The 20,366-nt window shown below is 48.2% G+C and overlaps 1 protein-coding gene and 1 pseudogene across 1 annotated transcript; both read left to right on the top strand.

Annotated features, from left to right (window-relative positions):
* The first annotated feature begins 123 nt into the window (after positions 1–123).
* On the top strand, positions 124–20,107 carry MGST3 (microsomal glutathione S-transferase 3). The gene is made up of 6 exons (XM_041003333.1): positions 124–213; positions 14,324–14,447; positions 15,483–15,556; positions 16,456–16,513; positions 19,321–19,393; positions 19,856–20,107. The coding sequence occupies exons 2-6, from the start codon at positions 14,331–14,333 to the stop codon at positions 19,990–19,992; spliced, it is 459 nt and encodes a 152-aa protein (XP_040859267.1). The 5' UTR covers positions 124–213; positions 14,324–14,330; the 3' UTR covers positions 19,993–20,107.
* LOC121171704 lies at positions 7,534–7,633 on the top strand (annotated as a pseudogene).
* Positions 20,108–20,366: the final 259 nt, after the last annotated feature.

Raw genomic sequence — 20,366 nt, 5'->3', positions numbered from 1 at the left:
CGCGCCCTCCGCCGCCCGGCTGGCACCTGTAAGAGCGCGCCCGGCTGGGGGGAGCTCCGCCGGGGGCGTGGCCATGCGTCGCCCCGCCCAGCAGAGGGCCGGCCCAGCGCCCGGCCCCGCCCAGCGCCGCTCCGTCTGCCGGAAGCCAAGGACGACGCACCCACATTGTGCTGCGCCGCACCGTTCTGCAACAGCCTTGCAAAGGAGACCTCGGTGAGTGAATGCACCCGCGGGCAGCACGGACCCCCCCAGCCGTGAGCGAGAAGGGCAGAGGGGCCTGAGCTCCTGCGTTGCCTGGAGCTGAGTGGAGAATTCGCTTGCTCTCATATCCCCAGCCCCTGCCTGATCAGAACCCTGAAGCTGTGCATGTCAGGCCCTTTCGTCCTCCACCTGCCCCGTCTCCTCCCCTCTTCGATGGTGTGGGTTCGGAGAGTCCAAAAAGCGGATCTCGCTGCATGTAACTCGGGGATGCTGCCAAGCTCAGCCCTTCCTCGGTTTGCTCTTTGCTTCTCCTCCTCTCCCCTGGGCTCCCTCTTTCTGCCTCGCGCAGTTCACCTGACCTTGCCAGCTGCGTGCAGCTCTGGTGCAGAGGATGGGCGAGCCGGGCCGCTGCAGGCCTGATCGCTAACACGGGTTGCTGAAGTGGCCCGGGGCACTGCGGTGACTGCTGCTGCACTTGGATGTGTTGCTAGGGACCTCGCGGGAGAGCCTGGAGGGAATTATGTTTGTTTTGCTCCCGCCTGCAGAGACCTGCAAGTGGCTCATTTCCTACCCTTTTCCTCTCCGCCCCTGCCTGAGACAGCATACCCCTGGGGGCGGGGAGGGGAGGCAAGAAAAGAAGTGACCCGGGAGAGGGTATCTGCTTTGTAGGTATCTCTTGGGTTTCAGACATTTTCTTTGATCTCGTGTCACCCTGCCCAAGGCAGCTGCAGGGCGGTGGCAGGAACGCGAGACTCGTTAGTGAGTCATTCCCCCCAAATGGTGGCTACTAATACTTTCCCTGGGAGTCACGACTTTTACTGGCTGCATTGTAGCCTAGAGTAACCAAGATGGGGCGGGTTAGGGAGGACTTGAATCCCGCAAGTGGGAAAAGGAAATGCCCTGGAAAGATAGGGGAGGAGCAGGCCGCCTCTGCAGAGGCGCAAGCTGCGGGCCTGAGGTGTGGTCTTGGGAATAGCTGCAGATTTTTAGATGCTTCCTGGGTTGGCGCTGGAGCAAGGGTTTCTCCAGGGAAATGAGTGACTCACCTGGCGCCTGTAGTTTGTGGAAAGTGGTTATAGGCGGGGTGTGCTTCAGTGAAGGTGGTAATGAGAGACTAGAAGCTGAGTCTGGGGACCTACAACGTTTATTCTCACGGGAGTTGGACTAAGGAGTTAAAGTAACATCTAACATCCAAACAAATCACTTTGATGGGAGGAGAGACGTTCTGTTAGGCTTCCCTCCTGACACAATGTTACAGAAATAGAAAACTTTGTCAAGTGATTTTTATCTTTGAGCCAATGTTACTATATATAAAACGGTAGGACACTATGACCAGCTAAAGAAACGCTGCTGCAGGGGCTTCCCTAGGTTAAGGGACAAACCTGGAGAACAGTCTCGCCCCTTATTTAGATTTTTGTCCTGCCTGCCCAGCCTCTAAGGAGATGGGATCCTGAAACCGAAATTGCTTGCCTCAGGGTTAGCACTGACAATGAACGCACAGGAAAGAGGAATTGTGCCTACTGTCCAGAGAGATGCTACTGTCAGGCCCATCAATCCAAAGAAATTTAGAGGCAGGCATTTGGGGCCTTGGTTCAGAGACACTGCTTAGGATGTCTGTGTCCCATACGGACGTGCCCGGGTTCCTGCCGCCCGCAGGGGACACCCAGATGGAGTTCAGGAGCCCCGCTGTTGTGAACCATTGGAGGGTGTTCTAGCAAATGGGATCCGTTGATTTAAACATTTTAGGGTAATTTAGTGTCTTGTACATGTCTAGCTGTATTTAAACATACTGTTTCCTGTGTTTATGTTTCAATGTTCTAAATCTATATTTAGAATACCATTGCTGGCTGCAGTTAGCCAAGAGCCATTTAGCATTTTAAAGCAGTGTTTCTTTAGTAAAATATACTGTTTTTACAACTGCGTTTATTAATTCTGCTGATGAATATATTACTCTGCTGAACATGAGCTTCATGGTTTCCATCAGGATTCTTGCTGTGTAAAACCACAGATCTCACAGTATGAGCCTGTCTGCCCTTGAGGGAGGAAAAGCGACAGTGGAGCATCTGACAAGTGCATCTTCCAGCACCGGGAAGGAGTTCAGCTTTTAGAATTGGCACTGCTGCCCTCTGCTTTCTGGAGTGGGTTTGCTCATTAACTAGAACCTGGATTCTAAGACTTCAGTGTTTTCATACACTCTTGACCAAAAAAAAAAAAAAAAGTGAGGTTTTACGTGGTTAGCTTAAGAACTGTGCCCAGTGAAAAGCTTCGTCCCAAGTGCAGACAGTCATGGAAAAATAAAACCCCTGTTTCAGGTTGGAGTCAGCAGGCAGGCAGTCCTTTCCCTGGAGAGGGCAGATACCCTGGTGAGGACCTCACTGCTAAGCATGAGCTGTCACCTGCTCATGTTGCTTGTGATGGAAATCCAAGTCCTAGCAACATGACTCAATCAAGATGTCTTTCTCTTCCGGAAGTTACAGCTTGATTACCCAGGTTCCTTTGTAACCCCAGCTTCAGGGATCAATAGCTGGGACTCATGCACTAATGTCAAGGTGCCAACTTCTGTGTCGCCTTCTCCTTGAAAATCTGCCTGAAAGCTTGGAGGACGACATTTTTTTCCTTCCTGTACGTCCTACCACTTGTGTCGTACTGCAGTCCTGGCAGTCATTCCAATGAAAGGCTCTGTTTGGGATCTGTCCCAAGTTTCTTATTCCACCCAATTAGAAACATCTTGTGCTCTAGGCAGCCACAGGCTTAGAGTTAATTATTACCCCTCTTGCTCTCTCTTCTGTGGAAATGTTTCAGAAGAGGTTGGATGTTGCCAAACTTGCTCTTCAACTTCATTGAGAGGCAGTTTAGCCAAAGGTGGAGAGCCCAACTGGAGCCTGAGCACCAGGACGTGTGGGAACCCAGGCTTGGCTCTGGGACACCTGTGCGACCTTGGACAGATTCCTTAACTTCTCTGGTGGTTAGCTTGCTCAGCTGCAAAATGGAAGTAATGGCATCATAGAGGCCCTGTGAGGATTTAAGTGGGTTCCTATTTTTCTTAATTTTTTTTTTATCTTAAAGGTTTATTTATTTTTATTGGAAAGGCAGATTTACAGAGAGGAGAGACAGAGAGAAAGATCTTCCATTCCCTGGTTCACTCCCCAAATGACCACAGAGGCCAGAGCTAAACCAATCCTATCTGAAGCCAAGATCCAGGAACCACTTCCAGGTCTCCCACCCGGACACCGGGTCCCAAGACCCCGGGCCATCCTCCACTCCCCTCCAAGGCCACAAACAGGGAGCTGGACAGGAAGTGGAGCAGTTGGGACACAAACCAGCGCCCGTAAGGGATTCTGGTTCATGTAGGCACAGGATTAACCAGTTGAGTCATTGTGCCGGACCCATGCTGTTGATGAATAATATGGAACAGGTTTGACCCCTGTGGGCTAACGTGCACATTATTGATAATTAGTGTTAATAGGCTGTCATCAATTTCTCCTGCCGCCCTCCCTCCAGTCTGTCATCAGCCCTCAGACACACTGAGGGTACTTTTCTCCCTTATGAAAGTACTTCAGAAAGTCTGTGGAAAGTGTAAGTAAAAGTTTATTTTGCTGTAGTTTTTGGAATCACACAGGTTTTTTTCATAATATACATTTCCCATGACCTTTTTGAAAGCTCCGTGTACACATCAAGCCATTTCCTGTCCAGATTTCTGTGCCTGCTCTTCCCTCATCTGTATTCTCATAGATCCCTGTTTGCATCCTTCAGAGTCTTCATCCCAAGCTGCTCCTCCCGTGTAGCTTCTTTTTAATGTTTATTATTTTTATCTATTTGGGAGGCAAAGTGACAGAAACAGAGAGCAAGACAGATCTTCTACAGGCAGGCTCATACTCTCAGATGCCTGCAGCAGCTGCAGCTGGACCAGATTGAAGCTGGGAGGTAGGAACTGCATCTGGGTCTTCCACTTGAGTGACAGGAGCCAAAGGGCTCTGGCCATTACCCTCTGCTTTCCAGTTTGTGCATTAGCAGTGAGCTGGGTTGCAAGTAGAGTGGCCGGGTCTAACAGACGCTGCTATGTGGGGTGGAGCCATGCGAAGCAGCAGCCTAACCCTTGTTCCTCCTGTTTTATGGCTCTTTTCTGCTTCTGTGTCTCTCTGGAAGATGTGTGTGTGTGTGTGAGAGAGAGAGAGAGAGAGAAAGAGAGAGGCAGAGGTATAGAAAAATGGAGCAACAGCTTTTCCATCTATTGGATCAATCTCCAAGTGGCCTCCATGACTCAGGCTGATCCAGGCTGGAGCCAGGAACCTGGCGCTTCACCCAAATCTCTCACATGAGTAGCAAGAGCCTCGTACCTGGACTATCTTCCACTGGTTTCCCAGGCGCACCAGCAGGGACACTCAGCAGCCTTTATATAGGACACCAGCATGGCGGGCCCAACCCTCCTCACCACAAGTCAGTCCCTATTGTCTGTCACACACACGCTTGCCTCTGGGTGTGGGAGAGGGATGACAGGCCCTTCCTTCTCAGGCCTGATGACCGTCAGGGTCCCATCCATGAGTATATGGCAAGCAAACAGCCTGAGAAAACACTGGAGGAGATGGTCAGAATAAAGGCTTGCTTTCCTTTGAGTAAAATGATTTTGTCTTGCATTGCATTGAACAAATCGACTGTATTCCATGTATCATGAAGTCGTCTTTGTTTCCTTCTGTAGCCCAGGGCTTCTCCCCCTTCTCCCTGCTGTTCTCCAGGGTTGCTTCCTGTGGACTTCCCCTGGGATCCCATCTCCCTGCAGGCTCAGCTCCAGATGGTCTCACAGGGCCCAGACCTTCTAGGTCAGATGTCAGGGAATTCTCACCCATAGAACTTTGGCTGTTGAGAATCACTTGGGAAATTGTGTCATCATACCAGCAAATCTCTGAGATTCTCTCTCACTATGAAAAGCAGTATTCCTACATTTCTAAAGAGTAGAACTACCAGTTTTTCCCAAGGGAGAGCCAATCCATTCAGGCGTGTGTGATTAGTGCCTTGTCACTCAGAAGCCAAACTCCAGAGAAGGAGAGAGCAGATAATTTGCTGACCTGGTCTTGGCGAAGTTTGTACCAGTGCACCCTTGATCCTAAGCATTCTGTTGAGTCCTCCCTCCCCCACTCACAGCCAGCACAGTCATTCATCACACGGTTGTTTTCAAGGCTGACAATCACTGGTCTTTTTCTCTCCCATCGTGGAAACAGGGAACTATGTTTGCAAAGGTTCTCTCCAGGCTCTCACATTTCTCCTTTGAGCTTTGCCCAGGTTCAAAAGGGCCCACTACCTTGATAATTATCAGTCTTGTTCCTTTATGGAAGTATCTAGAGGCAGAAGTGAGGCTGGACGGCTACCCAGGGAAACTGTGAGTCAGTGGAACCCTCAGAGCCACCCCAGCATCCTCTGACTACAATCCAGGTCTCTGGGGTCTGGGCAAGTCCACACGTATGATCAGACCAGCCATTTCATTTGCCATTGTTACAGGTTACTCTCAGTAAAAATGTTGACTTTTATAATGTAAAATAGGTACCTTATATAAGGAAACTGGGACTAATAGTACAGGCAGCCAATTAAAGATTGTAATGAAATTTTGAGGAGTGACTTCAAGTTGATCTGCAGATCTTCTGTAATTATGTCAAGTTCCTGGTGGCATTAAAGAAAATAACAGCTGGACCCAGCATGGTGGCTTAGCGCCTGGGGTCCTTGCCTTGAATGCACCGGGATCCCATGTGGGTGCCAGTTCTAATCCCAGCAGCCCCACTTCCATCCAGCTCCTTGCTTATGGCCTGGGAAGGCAGTCCAGGATGGCCCAAGGCCTTGGGATGCTGCACCCACGTGGGAGACCTGGAGGAAGTTCCTGGTTCCTGGCTTCAGATCGGCACAGCGCCAACCATTGCAGCCACTTGGAGAGTGAATCATCAGACAGAAGATCTTCCTCTCTGTTTCTCCTCCTCTCTGTATATCTGACTTTGCAATAAAAATAAATAAATCTTTTTTTTAAAAAAAAGGAAAGAAAATAACAACTGAGAAGCTGCAGTACAGTTTGGGGAAAACAAAATTACAAATGCAAGTTGGGTTACCATTGTTCAATATGTATTTGTTTTTTCAGATTTATGTATTTGGTTGAAAGGCAGAGTGACAAAGGAAGAGGCAGAGTCATGCTGAGAGAGGTACTCTATCATTGTCCAAATGGTCAAAACAATCAGGACTGGTAGGCCAAAGCCAAAAGCCAGGCCCCTGGAACTCCATCCTGGTCTCCCACAATGGTGGCAGGGATTCAAGCACTTGGGCCAGCACCTGCTGCCTTACTAGGTGTATTAGTAGGGAGTTGGACTGGAAGTAGAGTCGCTGGGCATCAAACTGGTGCTCCAGGAAAGGATGCTGATACTACAAATAGCAGCCTAACTGCCATGCCCAGATGCCAACCCCTCAACAGGCTTCATTTATTTAGAAGCAAAAGGAGATGAAAGGCAAGAAGCATCTGTCTCTTGAAACTCTATCAGTTGATAAAAGAGAGGGTGATTTAACTTCCTGGCTCAGAAGTGATGCATCATTAGGAACAAGTGCTCAAATTCATGAAGCTTTACCCCATTTGTGCAATGCTAATTGTGCACTGGGGAACTTCCTGGGCAACCAAGAGGAAGTTGGGTCAGTAGTGGGAAGGGAGCTTCACCCCAAGAGTTTTCTGGGTACGCCTAGTTGTAACTGAAAGGACCCTGCCCCAGTGAGATAAGGCAAGTGCTGGCAAACTTAAGAATTAGAGAGAGCGTTAGATGAAGGTTTTAGGGCTGGAATAATCATAAAGGAGACTCTGTCGGCAAAATTCCTAGAGGAGAATGCTTCAGCCAGAGATCCTAATGTAGCCTTGTATTGCCAATGTATGTGGAGCACATTTTCTGGGGATTAAACCAACACTATTTCAGTCTGATCACTGTTGAAGTGAGACCTGGCCTTGGTGTCTTGTAGGTTTCTTAAAATCCTCTAGTGTCTATAGACTCTGGCAGCACTCAGAGGGGCTGTCAGAGTGCTGATCCACCTACCCAGGAGCCTCGAGGCCCCACTGACTACCATAGCACTACAGTCTTCCTGATAACTCCCCCTCCCCAAAGGCCCCCCGCAACTACCCTCAGGTCCCACACCCCACCTGCTTCCAAATACTATTCCTTTGCATCCTCCCTCAACCTGATAAATCATGTTTCATGCATCATAAATACTTTGTAAGGGCTTTTTTTTGGTAAATTTTGTTGTTAAATGTTTATTTTCATTTACTTGAAAGGCAGAGTCACAGAGAGAGAACAAGAGAACAGAGAGAACTTTTTGGGTTTGCTTTGGCAGCACATATACTAAAATTTGAATGCTATAGAGATTAGCACGGCCCCTGTACAAGGAGGACATGCAAATTCGTGAAGAGGACATTTTATCTACTGGTTCATTCTCCAAATGGCCTCAACAGCTGGACCTGAGCCTCGTCAAAGCAGGGCGCCCAGAACTTGTATCTGGGTCTCTCCCACACGGATGACAGGAGTGCAAGCACTTGAGGCACCATGTTGAATCCAGCATTAATAAAAAGCTGGATTGGAGTCTAGATAGTACTCAAACCCAAGTACTCCAATATAGGATATGAGTATCCCAAACAGTGCCTGAACCCACTGTACAACACCCACCACATAGTTTAGAACATTTTTTGAAAGTTACAAGTGAAATGCTGCTGTGTATTTTAAAATGAAAGAATTAAGTCTACTGCTAATGTCATATTTAATAGTGAAGTCCTGGGGCTGGTACAGTGGCACAGCACTCTAACCCTCCAGTGTGTGGTGCCAGCGTCCCATATGAGCGCTGGTTCAAGTCACGGCTGTTCCACTTCTGGTCTAGCTCTATACTCATGGCTTGAGAAAGCAGAAGTAGATCCCTGAGGTCTTGGGATCCTATACCCATGTGGGAGACCCAAAGCTTGGTTCCCAGCCTCAGACCAGCTGAGCTCTGGCCTTTGCAGCCATTTTGGGAGTAAATCAGTGGATGGGAGATGCTTTTCTCTGTCTCTCCTACTCTTTCTCTGTAAAACCTGCCTTTCCAATAAAAATAAGTAAATCTTAAAGCGTAAATAGTGAAATACTGACTGCTTCCTTTCTAAGATGGAGAAGGAGGCAGTTTTCTCCCATTCAGAGACACAAGTCTCATTTTGTATCGGTGACCCATGGTCTCCCAGTGTCCTTGATACTGCCTGTGCTATCTTCAAGGAAGTGTGTCAGTTCCTGCCAGGCCCATCCATCAAGACGACCTTTGGCTATCAGTCATGGTGCTGCATGGTCAGATTTGAGATATGTTGGGTGCACAGCATTGGGAACAGTAATGCCCAAGAGAATAAAGAGCATCACTCCTGAAAAGGGAAAGCCTTAGAGTCTGATGAGTGGGTACATCTAGTCTAGTGAGTGACCATGATGGAGACGTGAGCTCTAGAAACCTGGAGTCTGGTGCAGGTTGGGCTCACAAAGTCACAACAGGAGAAAATTAGCTGAGTTTCGTCTTGAGCATTCCGTTAAAGAAAGACAGGCTTGCTGATGGGAACCCACCAAGTGTGTCAATGTGAAGGGTTTAGCTACAGTTTGTTCTGGAAAACAACCCCTGGCCTCATCAGCCCCACTGTGTCCTTGGAGACAAGCTAGACCCCATGTCACCAAGACAAGACAGTGTCTGGTTTTGCATTGGAGAAAATCGTCTGCTGCAGTTTTTGTTTGTTTATTTTTGCCTGATACAGTGGAGTTATTTTTTACATTATTATTATGATGATGATCATTGTCATTATTATTTTTCATGATACAATTTTGTAGGTATAGGGATTCTCCTCTTTCCTCCTTTTCCTCCCTTCTTATTTTCCCCTCCCACCACTTTCTCCCCATATATCACAGTGGTATATAGTCCTTCAGTAATAGTTACAAATTTAGCATTCTGCTGTTTAAGTTGAAACACTGGTTTTTGAAATGTGGTTCCCCAAGGGCAGACTCAGCTGTGTAGCAAGGTCATTTCCCACCTGCAATGCCACATCCCATGCAAGTGCTGGCTGGTGTCCTGGCCATTCCACTCCTGCTCGGTTCCTTACTTGTATCCTGGGAAAGCAGTGGAGGATGGCTCAAGTGTTTGGGACCCTGCACCCACAAGGGAGATCCAGAGGAAGCACTTGATCCCTGACTTCAGACCAGCTCAGCTCTGGGCATTGCAACCATCTGGGGAGTGAACCAGTGGGTAGATCTTTCTCCGTAAAGCATGTTCTCATGACCCACCTAAGACCTCCTGAGACAAAAACTCTGGGGGGGCAGAATGGGGAGAGTTCCAAACAAACTGTGAGAACCCCTGACCCAGAGTGTGAATAGCAACACTCTTGCGTTTCTATAAAATATGAAAATGACAGATTAATATCTCATGTACTGTGCCCTGAGAGAGCATTCAGTCCATTGGGAGGTATAAATATTCCTGCTGATCCATGTTCAAGTACATGTTCTAGTAGGAAATGGGTCAGTGGGAAAGGCAGGGGACAGCCCTCAGAGGCAAGCCCTCTGCACTAGGTTTTTAACACAGTGTAGGAGATAGAGTCCAGGAACCAGACCCCACCCTGCTTCAAGACCCTTATCTTGTCGGGTCCAACAAAAAGGGCTGCCGCTGACCTGGAGCAGGTAGTAATCACCAAGATGCCGTGTGTGGTTCCTATGAGTGTGCCTGCCCAAGAGCCCGTGTGTCAGTTATCAGCTCCCCAGGCCCGTCCGCGGGAGCTATCTGCTGGCTCTAGGGCTGCCATGGCCCAGGGTGTGGTTCTGACTCTGGGGAGTGGCCACTGAACCGAGCTGGCTTCCCTGCCGAGGACACACCCTGTGCACACAAAAGTCACCCTCTAAAGCTGGAAATGGCCATGTCCTTTGCCCTGGAGGTATCAAAGAAAATAAGGCTTAGCAGTTAGGGAAGTGTTTTTTGGTTGCTGTTCTACAACCTTGATTGAATTAAGGGCAAATCTTGACCAGTTTTACTTCCTACCGGATTGATGCTTTCAGCAGCAATGTTGACAGAGCTTTTCTACGTCTCAGCTCCTCTTTCTGGAATAATCCATACATCCAGTGTCCCTCATGACTGCAGTGGGTTATTTGAGGGAAGAAAAGGACACTTAAGCTGATTAGGTGCATACTTCACACCCAGCATCGTGCTGGCTGGTGATCTTGGTCTCCAAGGGACGTGTGCTGGGAGAGGCAGTTCACTCCTGAAAGCTCCCCGGAGTTGCATCTCATGTCATGTATGCCACAAGCATCTTGAGCACTCACACTCTTCCTGGCTGACACAAGGGGCTGCTCTGTTTTTGTTTTTGTTTTTTAAAGATTTATTTTTATTATTTTTTTATTGGAAAGGCGGATATACAGAGAAGAGAGACAGACAGGAAGATCTTCCGTCCGATGATTCACTCCCCAAGTGAGCGCATCGGGCCGATGCTATGCCGATCCGAAGCCAGGAGCCTCTTCCGGGTCTCCCATGTGGGTGCAGGGTCCCAAAGCTTTGGGCCGTCCTCAACTGCTTTCCTGGGCCACAGGCAGGGAGCTGGAAGGGAAGCGGGGCTGCTGGGATAGAACCGGCGCCCATATGGGATCCCGTGCGTGCAAAGCAAGGACCTTAATCACTGTGCCACCGCGCCAGGCCCAAGGGGCTGCTCTGTTTTAAGTGCAAGTTGCGACACACAAAGCAGGACTCCTCAGTGAGCTGTTCCATGCTTCTCACAGTGGACCTTGCACCTGCACCTGTGCAGGGGAAGTGATGCTCTGCTGCTCCCAGCATACCCTATGTCCATGACTGATACCGCAGCACCTGCTGCAGCATTGGACTCTGAACCCCTGGCTGCTTACGCTCTGCCCTTCAGAGGCACTTCCTGTTCCAGGCTCTGCTTCCAGGTCATGCTCCCAGCACATCACTGGAGCCAAGTGCAAGGAGAGCAATGCACAGGAGTGCATACAGGTTCACCCTCAGCCTGAGTTGTCCCATGGCAGATGTTAATATCTAACCATAGATTGTGGCACAGCTGCTTTCTGGGCGTTTCTTGCCTGTGCAGCCATGTGTTCCAGGAGCATTTCACCATCTTACCATCTAGTCCCCTTGGGCTGTTACAAGTCACCAGAGCACAGGTCAGCGACTCAGCCACCAGATCTCAGTGCTTTGCCTGGGCCAGCCAGAGTATTGTGCTCTGGCCTTAGATCTGCTCCCATTTCTCCAAGTCCCCATTCCCTTTTCTGCAAAGCAGAAGTGTTGGAATGTGTGCGAAGATTAAGCCTGCAGTGAGATGAGACGGTGCTGGGTTGCCAGGGAGTCAGGCCTCCATCCTAGGGGAGGCTCTGGTCACACACTCTTGACTTGTAAAGTTTAGCTGAGAGCAGATATGCTTACCTTGGCTGTCCCTGAAACAGACAGCTGCTGAATCTTAGAGACAGCTTGGTGTTAAAAGGCCCATTCGGCTCAAAAGTGTTGAACTTCAAGGATATCAGAGAGGCTGCAAGGCTCAGTCATGTTCATTTCTTCTCAAAAAGGTTTCCAGAGTTGGAACTGTTTTGTTTGAGTAACCACTCCTGTAACTTCTTCCCTGCACTTGGGGAGAGGATGGGGGCAGGGAGGCTTGGAGGACAGCCAAGGACCGTTCTCTGCAGTCAAACAGACACAGCCCGGCGTCCTTGTGTGTTGAGTCACAGAGCCCTACCCAGGGTGTGTCCAGCTGAGGAACTCGGAGGGTAAACCAATCAGAATTGCAGCACAACACGTTAAGCCACCATTTGTGAGACCCACCCCCATATCAGAGTGCTTGGTTTTAAGTGTTGGCTGCTCTGCTTCTGATCCAGCTTCCTACAATGCATCCCAAAGGCAACAGGTGGTGATACACTTTCATCCACGGAAGTTCATCCTCTTGCTCCTCTTCCTTCCTCACAGTTTCCCCCTCCCACCATTTTCCCCTGAATTATCATAGGAGTACAGTGTCTTAACACTTACAAGTTTATCTTTCTTTTGTTTAAATTGCATCATGGCATGGTAGGTATAGACAAAGGTTTCAAATCTAGTATCATACTGTAAAGATATATTTAAATGTTTGATTGGGTGTCCTCCTTTCATTCAGGAGTAGAGATATGCACTGAAATATATCTTCGCTTACTAGTATGCTAGTCTCCATTGTACAATTCATCTACGAGAATGCATGTATATACATATATATGTGTGTGTGTGTGTGTGTGTGTTTATCTATATATATGTTTATTTTATACTTTACCTAAAGGTTGTCTTATGTCAGAGAGAAATATGGTATTTGTCCTTTTAGGACTAGCTTACTTCACTAAGTGTGATATCTCTAGTTGGGACCATTTTGTTGCAAATGGTGAGATTTCACTTTTTGTGGCTGAGTAGTATTCTGTAGAATAGATGTACCAGGACTGGTGCAATGTCTCAACTTGCGAATGCTCCACCTGCAAACATAGGCATTCCACATGGCCACCTGCTCGTATCCTGGCTGCTCCACTTCCCATCCAGCTCCCTGCTTATGTCCTGGAAAAGCAGCAGAGGATGGCCCAAAAATCTGGGGACCCTGTACCCACATAGGGGACCCGAAAAAGTTCCTGGTGCAGATCAACTCAACTCCTGCCATTACAAGCATTTGGGGAGTAAACCAGTAGATGAAAGATCTTTCTCTCTGTCTCACCTTCTCTGTTTAGATCTATCTTTTCAATAAAAGTAAATAAATCTTTTTTTAAAAAAAGTATATATCACAGTGTCTTACACACTCCTCTTTTGATGGGCATCTGGGTTGCTTTCATGTCTTCACTTTCGCGGATTGTGCTACTTCCAAATACTGTATTGCAGGTCATGCTCTTGTATGCAGGTTTCGTTTCATTTGGATATGAAATTTCATTTCATTTGGGCTAGCTGGGTCATATGGTAGATCCACTTTCAGTTGTTTGAGCACTCTCCATGTTCATTTCCATAGTGGCTGCCCTAGTCTGCACTCCCACCAGCAGTCAGTCGGGTATTTTTCTCCCCAGATCCTTGCCAGCAGTTGTTTGTTGACTTCTGTTGGTAGGCCATTCTCACTGGAACTAGGTGGAACCTCAATGTGGCTTTTATTTGCATTTCCCTACTAGCTAGGGAGCCTGAGTATTTTTTATCTATTAGTCATTTGAATTTTTCTTCTGAAAAACATCTGCTCATGTACTTTGCCCAGCTCTTAACAGAGTTGCTTGCTTTCCTATTGATGAGTTTCTGAAGCTTTTTGTAGATCTTGGATATTCGTTTCCTATCTGTTTTGTGGTATGCAAATATTTTCCCATCCTGTTGGTTGCCTCTTCACTTTGTTATCATTTTCTTTGCTGTACTGAGCATCTTGGTTTTATGTAGTCCCATTTGTTTTTACTTTGTTTGCTCTAAGAAGTCTTCCTATTCCTAGTGGCTTCTCATAAAAGCTGGCCAAAGTGATTGACAGCACAGCAGGCTGGGGAGCCATGCTCTGCTTTCCTAGCACTTTCTGAGCCTTACTGTGTATGGGATTGCTGTCCAAGGTAGAAGGGAAGCCTCAGGATGTCTGCTCTCACACTGGGCCCTGCCAAAAGACAAAAAAGCTTGGAATGGTTTTGTATCCTGTTTCTCTCTTCCTTCCTCTCTCCCTCTTACCCTCTCTCCTTCCCTCCCTCCCTCCTTCCTTCTCTCTCCTCTCTCTGTAATTTAATCTATCTTTTACCATTTTATTATGTTAAATACTTTCTCAAAGCTGTGATTTCCATTGGCTCATTCTATAGCAGTGACTACTGCAGTGGTGCAGATAAATCTAACTATAATATTGATCTGCAGAACCCAGGCATAAATGAGAACACGTGACGTGTGATTGAATACTTTCAATGTGTATGCTGCACACCTAAATAATTTTCAAGTCTTGCCGCATGACATATAGCCGTGTCTCTAGTGACCCTTTAGAAACCAGAAACTGACTCCCAGCTCTGTGTGATCTGCATGTGTGCAACTGCTGGTTGAATGAGACAGTGTGGTCCTTAAGGCCTCGGCCATGACTCACCTGGTGCCAGGAAGTGTCCTTATTATGCTGTTTTTTCTCGTGCAGAACCAACATGACCGTCCTCTCTAAGGAATACGGTTATGTCCTTCTGACGGGTGCTGCCAGCTTCGTCATGGTGCTTCACCTAGCCATCAATGTCGGCAAGGCCCGCAAGAAGTACAAAGTGGAGGTGAGTGAAACACAAGCTGAGTTTTCACAGGCTGGGCTGGGGCCACGGGCTTAACCGGGAGCTTATTTTTCAGTTGGGGGCAGGAGGGAGTGGCAGGAAGCTGGAGGCAGGCAGTAGCAGTTTCAGGACTGCACCTGTTAGAAATCCGGCTGCTTTGTGGTAGGAAAGAGGCAAGAAATGTGGGCTGAGAGGAGGTGGGGGGGAGTGACAGAGGGCTGATTTCCATCCAGCTTTACTTAGTCTCTTCCATGGAAAGACCAAGTATGCTAGCTTTGGAACAGTACCCTTTGGCTAGACCCAACTGCCAGGAATAGAGTTATTTTGTAAAGAGGATTACATGGCAACACAGTTTACTCATGTGCCACTTTAAAAATCATGTCTTAAGGTTATCTTTCTCTGTCAGATGCTTAATTTAGCCTGGGCTTGGCCAGTAGACACAGAGAAGAGATCTATAGCCTCTTGCTTTTGTTCTGGTTTAGAAGCGCTAATGGCTAAAGTGGTCCCTGGGGAGCAATTTTTAAAGTCTGTTTCCCTCTAGCCAATTACACTGAAAATCCCTCACTGGAACATCTTTTAAAATTTTTCCAATATGTCCTTCTTCTTTGTCATTGTCTTTTTTAGTTTCTTCTTCTTCTAATGGACACATCCATTAAATTCTCACATGCTCAATCATCCACTCCCCTATCAGGGGGGGTTGTAGAAGGTCATGGCGTTTGGTGACTCTTGGGAAACAGTCCCTCTGTGTCTTTATAATGCCCACAAAATCTCTCATAATTGTGTAATAGCAGACTAACACGGGGGCCTCCGTCCCTTGTGCAAGCACGAAACAAACAGATATTTATATCTTAGAAACATTGACTCTGCTCCTGAGAGCTGACATCCTTGTCTGTGTAAATATTTAAGCAGAAATCAGATGGTCATCTTCCAAGTGTATGACAGAGGATACTTTGGGAAATATTATTGTGAAGGTTAATTTTGAAGTTCAGCACCACATGCTACTCTTGACTGACTGATCACTGTTTTTTTTTGCAACAGTACCCTATCATGTACAGCTCAGACCCTGAGAATGGGCACATCTTCAACTGCATTCAGCGAGCCCACCAGAACACGTGAGTGTCGGCTGTGCTGGGCACCTGCAGATGGCTGCGGAGTGGGTGTGTGCCGTCCAACAGCTCTGCCATTGGTGACGATCACCTGCCGGATTGTCACTGGAAAACTATGTAGGCGAGCAGACTGAGAACAGAGAAAAATTGAGAGTTGATAGACTACTGGGCTCTTGGAATCATCTTTTCAAAGCTGTCTTGCACATTGCATTCCCTGGTACAGTGCTTGCAAAAGCGTGTCCTGTCTAAACTGATGCCAACATCCTGGGCTGGGGAGGCCCTGTCATCCGTAGGGAAGGCCACTCTGATTCTCCAAGACCTCCTTCATCCATTTGGGGTGTTGGAGGTCCTTTTGCTCGGCATCTTCTGGGTTACCTCTGACCAACCACAGAGCAGAAGAGTGTGGGCATGATGGGCCAGGGCTTCTCCCCAAGTCAGTGTTAATTTTGCCTCTCGAGTTGCTGCCTTGGCACATAAGCATGTAAGGGACTCTTGCTTGAGCATACTTCAGTGGGGCACTCTTTAATATTTCCTTCCGGGGACTGGCATTGTGGTATGGCAAGATAAGCTGCCAACTGCAGTAGCAGCATCCCGTATAAACGCTGGTTCAGATCCCTGCTGCTATACTTCTGATCCAGCTCCTTGCTATAATACACCCAAGGAAATCAGTGGAAAATGGCCCAAGAGCCTGACACTCCTGCACCCACTTGGGATAGCCAGATGAAGCCCCTGGTTCCTGGCTTTGGCCAGTACCAATCCTCACCATTATGGTCATTTGTAAAATGCACCAGTGGTTGGATGATGTGTATGTGTGTGTGTGTGTGTGTGTTGCTTCTCTCTCTGTAGCTCTGCCTTTCCAAATAAATAAAGATTTTTTTAAAAAATAAAATTTCTTTCTATTCCAGGTTGGAAGTATACCCTCCCTTCTTGTTTTTTCTGACTGTTGGAGGTGTTTACCACCCAGTAAGTTTTTCCTGAAGGTGGGGAGTGTAATCTGTTAGAATTTAGTTCACTGAACGAGTATGGGGCAGGGGGAGGAAATGAACGGCTTCCGGACACCATGTCTATACAAGGATGTTATTTAATGATTTCTTACAAATCCCTAAAAGTAAGTGAGTAGGTGGTGTTTCCCCCCGCCCACTTTTCTTTTCAAATAGGAACAGCTTCTTGCAGACTGTCTAACTTCCATAAGGGCCACATGGTTCCAGAGTAGATTCAGACTGATTTGGGTCTCTTAATAGGTTCATGACCGTAAGGGACTTCATGTGGCACACTCATACATACAGCAAGCACTGACTCCCCCAGAAGGCTACAGCAGTGAAGGAGACAGGCACACACCTGATTACATGCAGCTGCCCCCTTAGGGGCCACAGATATCGGCAGAAGTAAATGTGCCATGGTTTTTAAAGATGTGTTTATTTTCTTAAAAGTCAGAGTTACAGAGGTGGGGGCAGGGAGGGTGGACAGAGAGGGAAATCTTCCATCCTCTGGTTCACTTCTCAAATGGGTACAACAGCCAGAACTGGCCATTCTGAAGCCAGAGAAGCCTGGAGCCTCTACCAGGTCTGCCACATGGGTGCAGTGGACCAGGCTTTCTCAAGCTGTTAGCAGGGCGCTGGATAGCAAATGGAGCTGCAGCTGGGAGTGGAACCAGTCGCCACATGGGACACCAGTGCCGCAGGTGGCATCTCCACCTGCTACATCACATGGCCTGCCCCTGTGTGTTTGGAGGTGGTAAGCCTGTGGAGGAAAATGAAGCAGGCAGAGCAGAAAGGCAGTGTGAGGAAGGGCACGCCGAGGAGGGTTGTTGGTGCAGGGGACAGTTAGGAGGGGAGGGCGCAGGAGCTCTGTGTGACTGCAGGCCACAGGCTCTGCACACTCTGAAGGCACCTGCTCCATCGGTAAGTGAGAAGCCCACAGTGGAGTGAAGAGTGCAGGCAGACCCTGGGCCTTGGAGGCCTCTTCAGGTGGCCCTTGTGGCCCTGTAGGCATGGCCTGCACTTAACCATGCCTACAAGGCTGATTAGTTGCTGTCTTGCACAGAAACTACGCCCTTTCCAGGGACCAGAATGTCCCTGAAATGAGCTCTGGTCAGTGTCCAGGCACTTTGGACTTCTACATCTAAGCCTTTCATAACCACCACTGTCACCATCGCTACACCTGCCACCTCCCACTCCGCCCCACCCTGCCCCTCCCCGTCCCTCCCTGCCCTTCCCCACCCCGCCCCACCCGCCCTGGTAGGTACCTAATGGTCCTCTGCTTTGGTCACTAAGTTGCCACAATAGCCACCTGATGTCCTTGAAGGCTTGTATTTTTTTTTTCTAAGAAACATCAGGCTGTTCTTGTATCGCTTAGAGAGAAAAAATGTTTCTTTCTGATGCCTCTGAGGCACCTCCATCCTACCAAGTGGTTGCCCTGGCTGCTTTGAAGAGCCTGTTCTCCTTAGGGTAGGCGTCAAATGATGCCCCCCTCATCCCCATCCTGTCCCTCTTCCCTAGTCCCCGTCATCTGCCTCATTCTGAAAAAAAATACAAAACTCTCGCTTCTCAGAGGAATACAGTCAATGGCTGGGCAGGGATTGGCACTGTGGTGGCTTATGAAGCTGCTGTCTGCAGCACTGGCATCCCGTATGGGCACCGGTCTGATCCAGCTCCCTGCTAATATGCCTAGGAAAGCAGCAGCAGCTGACCCAAGTTCTTGAGTCCCTGCACCCCTTAGAATCAGCCTGGTTTTGAATCAGCCCAGCTTCACCTTTTGCGGCCATTTGGGGAGTGAACCAGCAGATGGAGGATCTCTCTCTCTCTCTCTGTGTAACTCTGCCATTTAATTTTTTTAAAAAGAAGAAAAAGAAAAGAGAATAAAGGAAAGGGAAGGGGAGGAGATGGGAAACGAAAGGCAGTTGAACAAAGGCCACAGAGCTGATGGAGACTTAGAGGACTGCGGTGTGTAATTGTCACTTGTTAGACCCTCCTGCTGATATTTAACTCTACCCCAAGTCAATTTGAACCAAAGCTTGAAGCTGCCACCTCACCACACTGCTAGATGGGAAGGCACGGGGGAAAGCCACCTTCTCACACACACCCTCTAGTTTGTTGGGGGTTTTTTGGGGGGTTTGTTTTGTTTTGTTTTTTCCTTCTGATTCCTTTCAACCAAATGGGAGGATTGCTCCTCTTACCTAACTTTTTGATCTCGTTCTTCTCCGGTGCTGTGGAAAGGGAGGTTTCCCTCCCCAGCTACCTGCTCCGGGGCTCTCTCCACTGTGCTCAGGGAGCCATACCCCGGCAGGCAGGCTGCAGAGCCACCTGCTTACAGTTCTTCCCGGGGATGACCTCTCTAAAGACTTGCCCCAAGCAGCTGGCTCGGGTTCAAGGACTCATCGGGGATAGCAGGGCTTGCCCTCTGGTCCCGACTCTAGGTTAACCGCCTCGCCCATCTTACTGCAAGGACCCTGGGCCCACCTGTACCTCTCCATGGCTCTAGCACAAGTTCTTCTAGTTACACAGGGAAAGCTGGGAGACTGTGCATCCTAACTGCCTTGGAGGCCAATCCTTAGCGCCCAGTCAGCAACAATTGATAGAAGAATCACAAATTTTTTATTTCCTTGGCTGAAACCAGGCACTAAACTCTATCTTAACTTCAGTGGGGAGTTACTGTAGCAAAGTCATAAAATGATTAACGTTCAGATAGTACATTACATAACCAATCCTAGGTGTGACTCAAGGTTGGCCTGCTCCCTGAATGCCAGTCCTAACATGGCACTTTTCTCACAGCGCATAGCTTCTGGCCTGGGCTGCGCATGGATCATCGGACGAGTGCTTTACGCTTACGGCTATTATACAGGAGGTGAGTGCCTGTTGGCAAGCGTAAGTCAAGCATGTACCTCTTACATCTGCTCTGTTCTTCTTGAAGCGGAAGTAGCTTGTTAATGTAGGTGCGAGGTCTAGAGTTTGTTTTTACTAACCTTTGAAAAATGACAGTTTATTTTTATTGAGCATTTCCTATGGGCCAAATGTTGCTCCGAGAACTTCATCTATGCCATATAACTTTATAAGCAGTTTATCATATAGATAATATCCCATTCTATAGACGAGGAAAGTGAGGCTTGGAAAGACGAAGACCCTGTGTCACACAGCTCCAAAAGTGTAAGTTTACTATTAAGGCAGAACACAATTAAGTACCCAGGCAGTCTGGCCCCAGAGCAGCAGGTCTATTACCCAGGCAGTTTGGCCCCAGAGCAGCAGTGTGCTGGAGGCCTTGTGAGTCTGCAGCAGCCCCAGTAACCTGCTGTTCCTTCTTCTTTTGCAGACCCCAGCAAGCGGTATCGTGGAGGCGTGTCCTCCCTTGCCCTCCTGGCCTTGATGGGCACCACAGTGTGCTCGGCTTTCCAGCATCTTGGCTGGATTAAACCCAGTTTGGGCAGTGGGTCCAAGTCCTGCCACTGAAGAATTATGAGTTTAAAAAAAAAAAACTCCTTCATTTTGAATGACTTTTATTTCCAGTTACCTTTTCTTTCTGTCTTCTGAATGTAATAAACACCTACATGGCATCAGCCTCATACTCCCTAAGCCTCCCGACTTCCTGCCTATTCCCTCTTGCGTCTTTTTCAATAGCTGGTCTGCTCCTGGGAGAGACAGAGGAGCCGCCGGAAGTGCAAGCCCCTCTTCCCCCTGGCAGCAGCTGTTCCATGGCATGTGGAGCTGAGAAGTATGCATGCCAGTCGGGAAGTCTTCCAGCTCTAGGTAAGACATATTAGCTTACCACTGGTTATAGATACATAGGACTTTTATGAAATCTTACTCCGTGATGCTACTATTGC

The sequence above is a fragment of the Ochotona curzoniae genome, unplaced genomic scaffold, assembly GCF_017591425.1.
Source record: "Ochotona curzoniae isolate NIBS_2020 unplaced genomic scaffold, NIBS_Ocur_1.0 scaffold_2683, whole genome shotgun sequence".
NCBI lineage: Eukaryota > Metazoa > Chordata > Mammalia > Lagomorpha > Ochotonidae > Ochotona > Ochotona curzoniae.
This window is presented reverse-complemented; position numbering and strand designations above follow the sequence as displayed.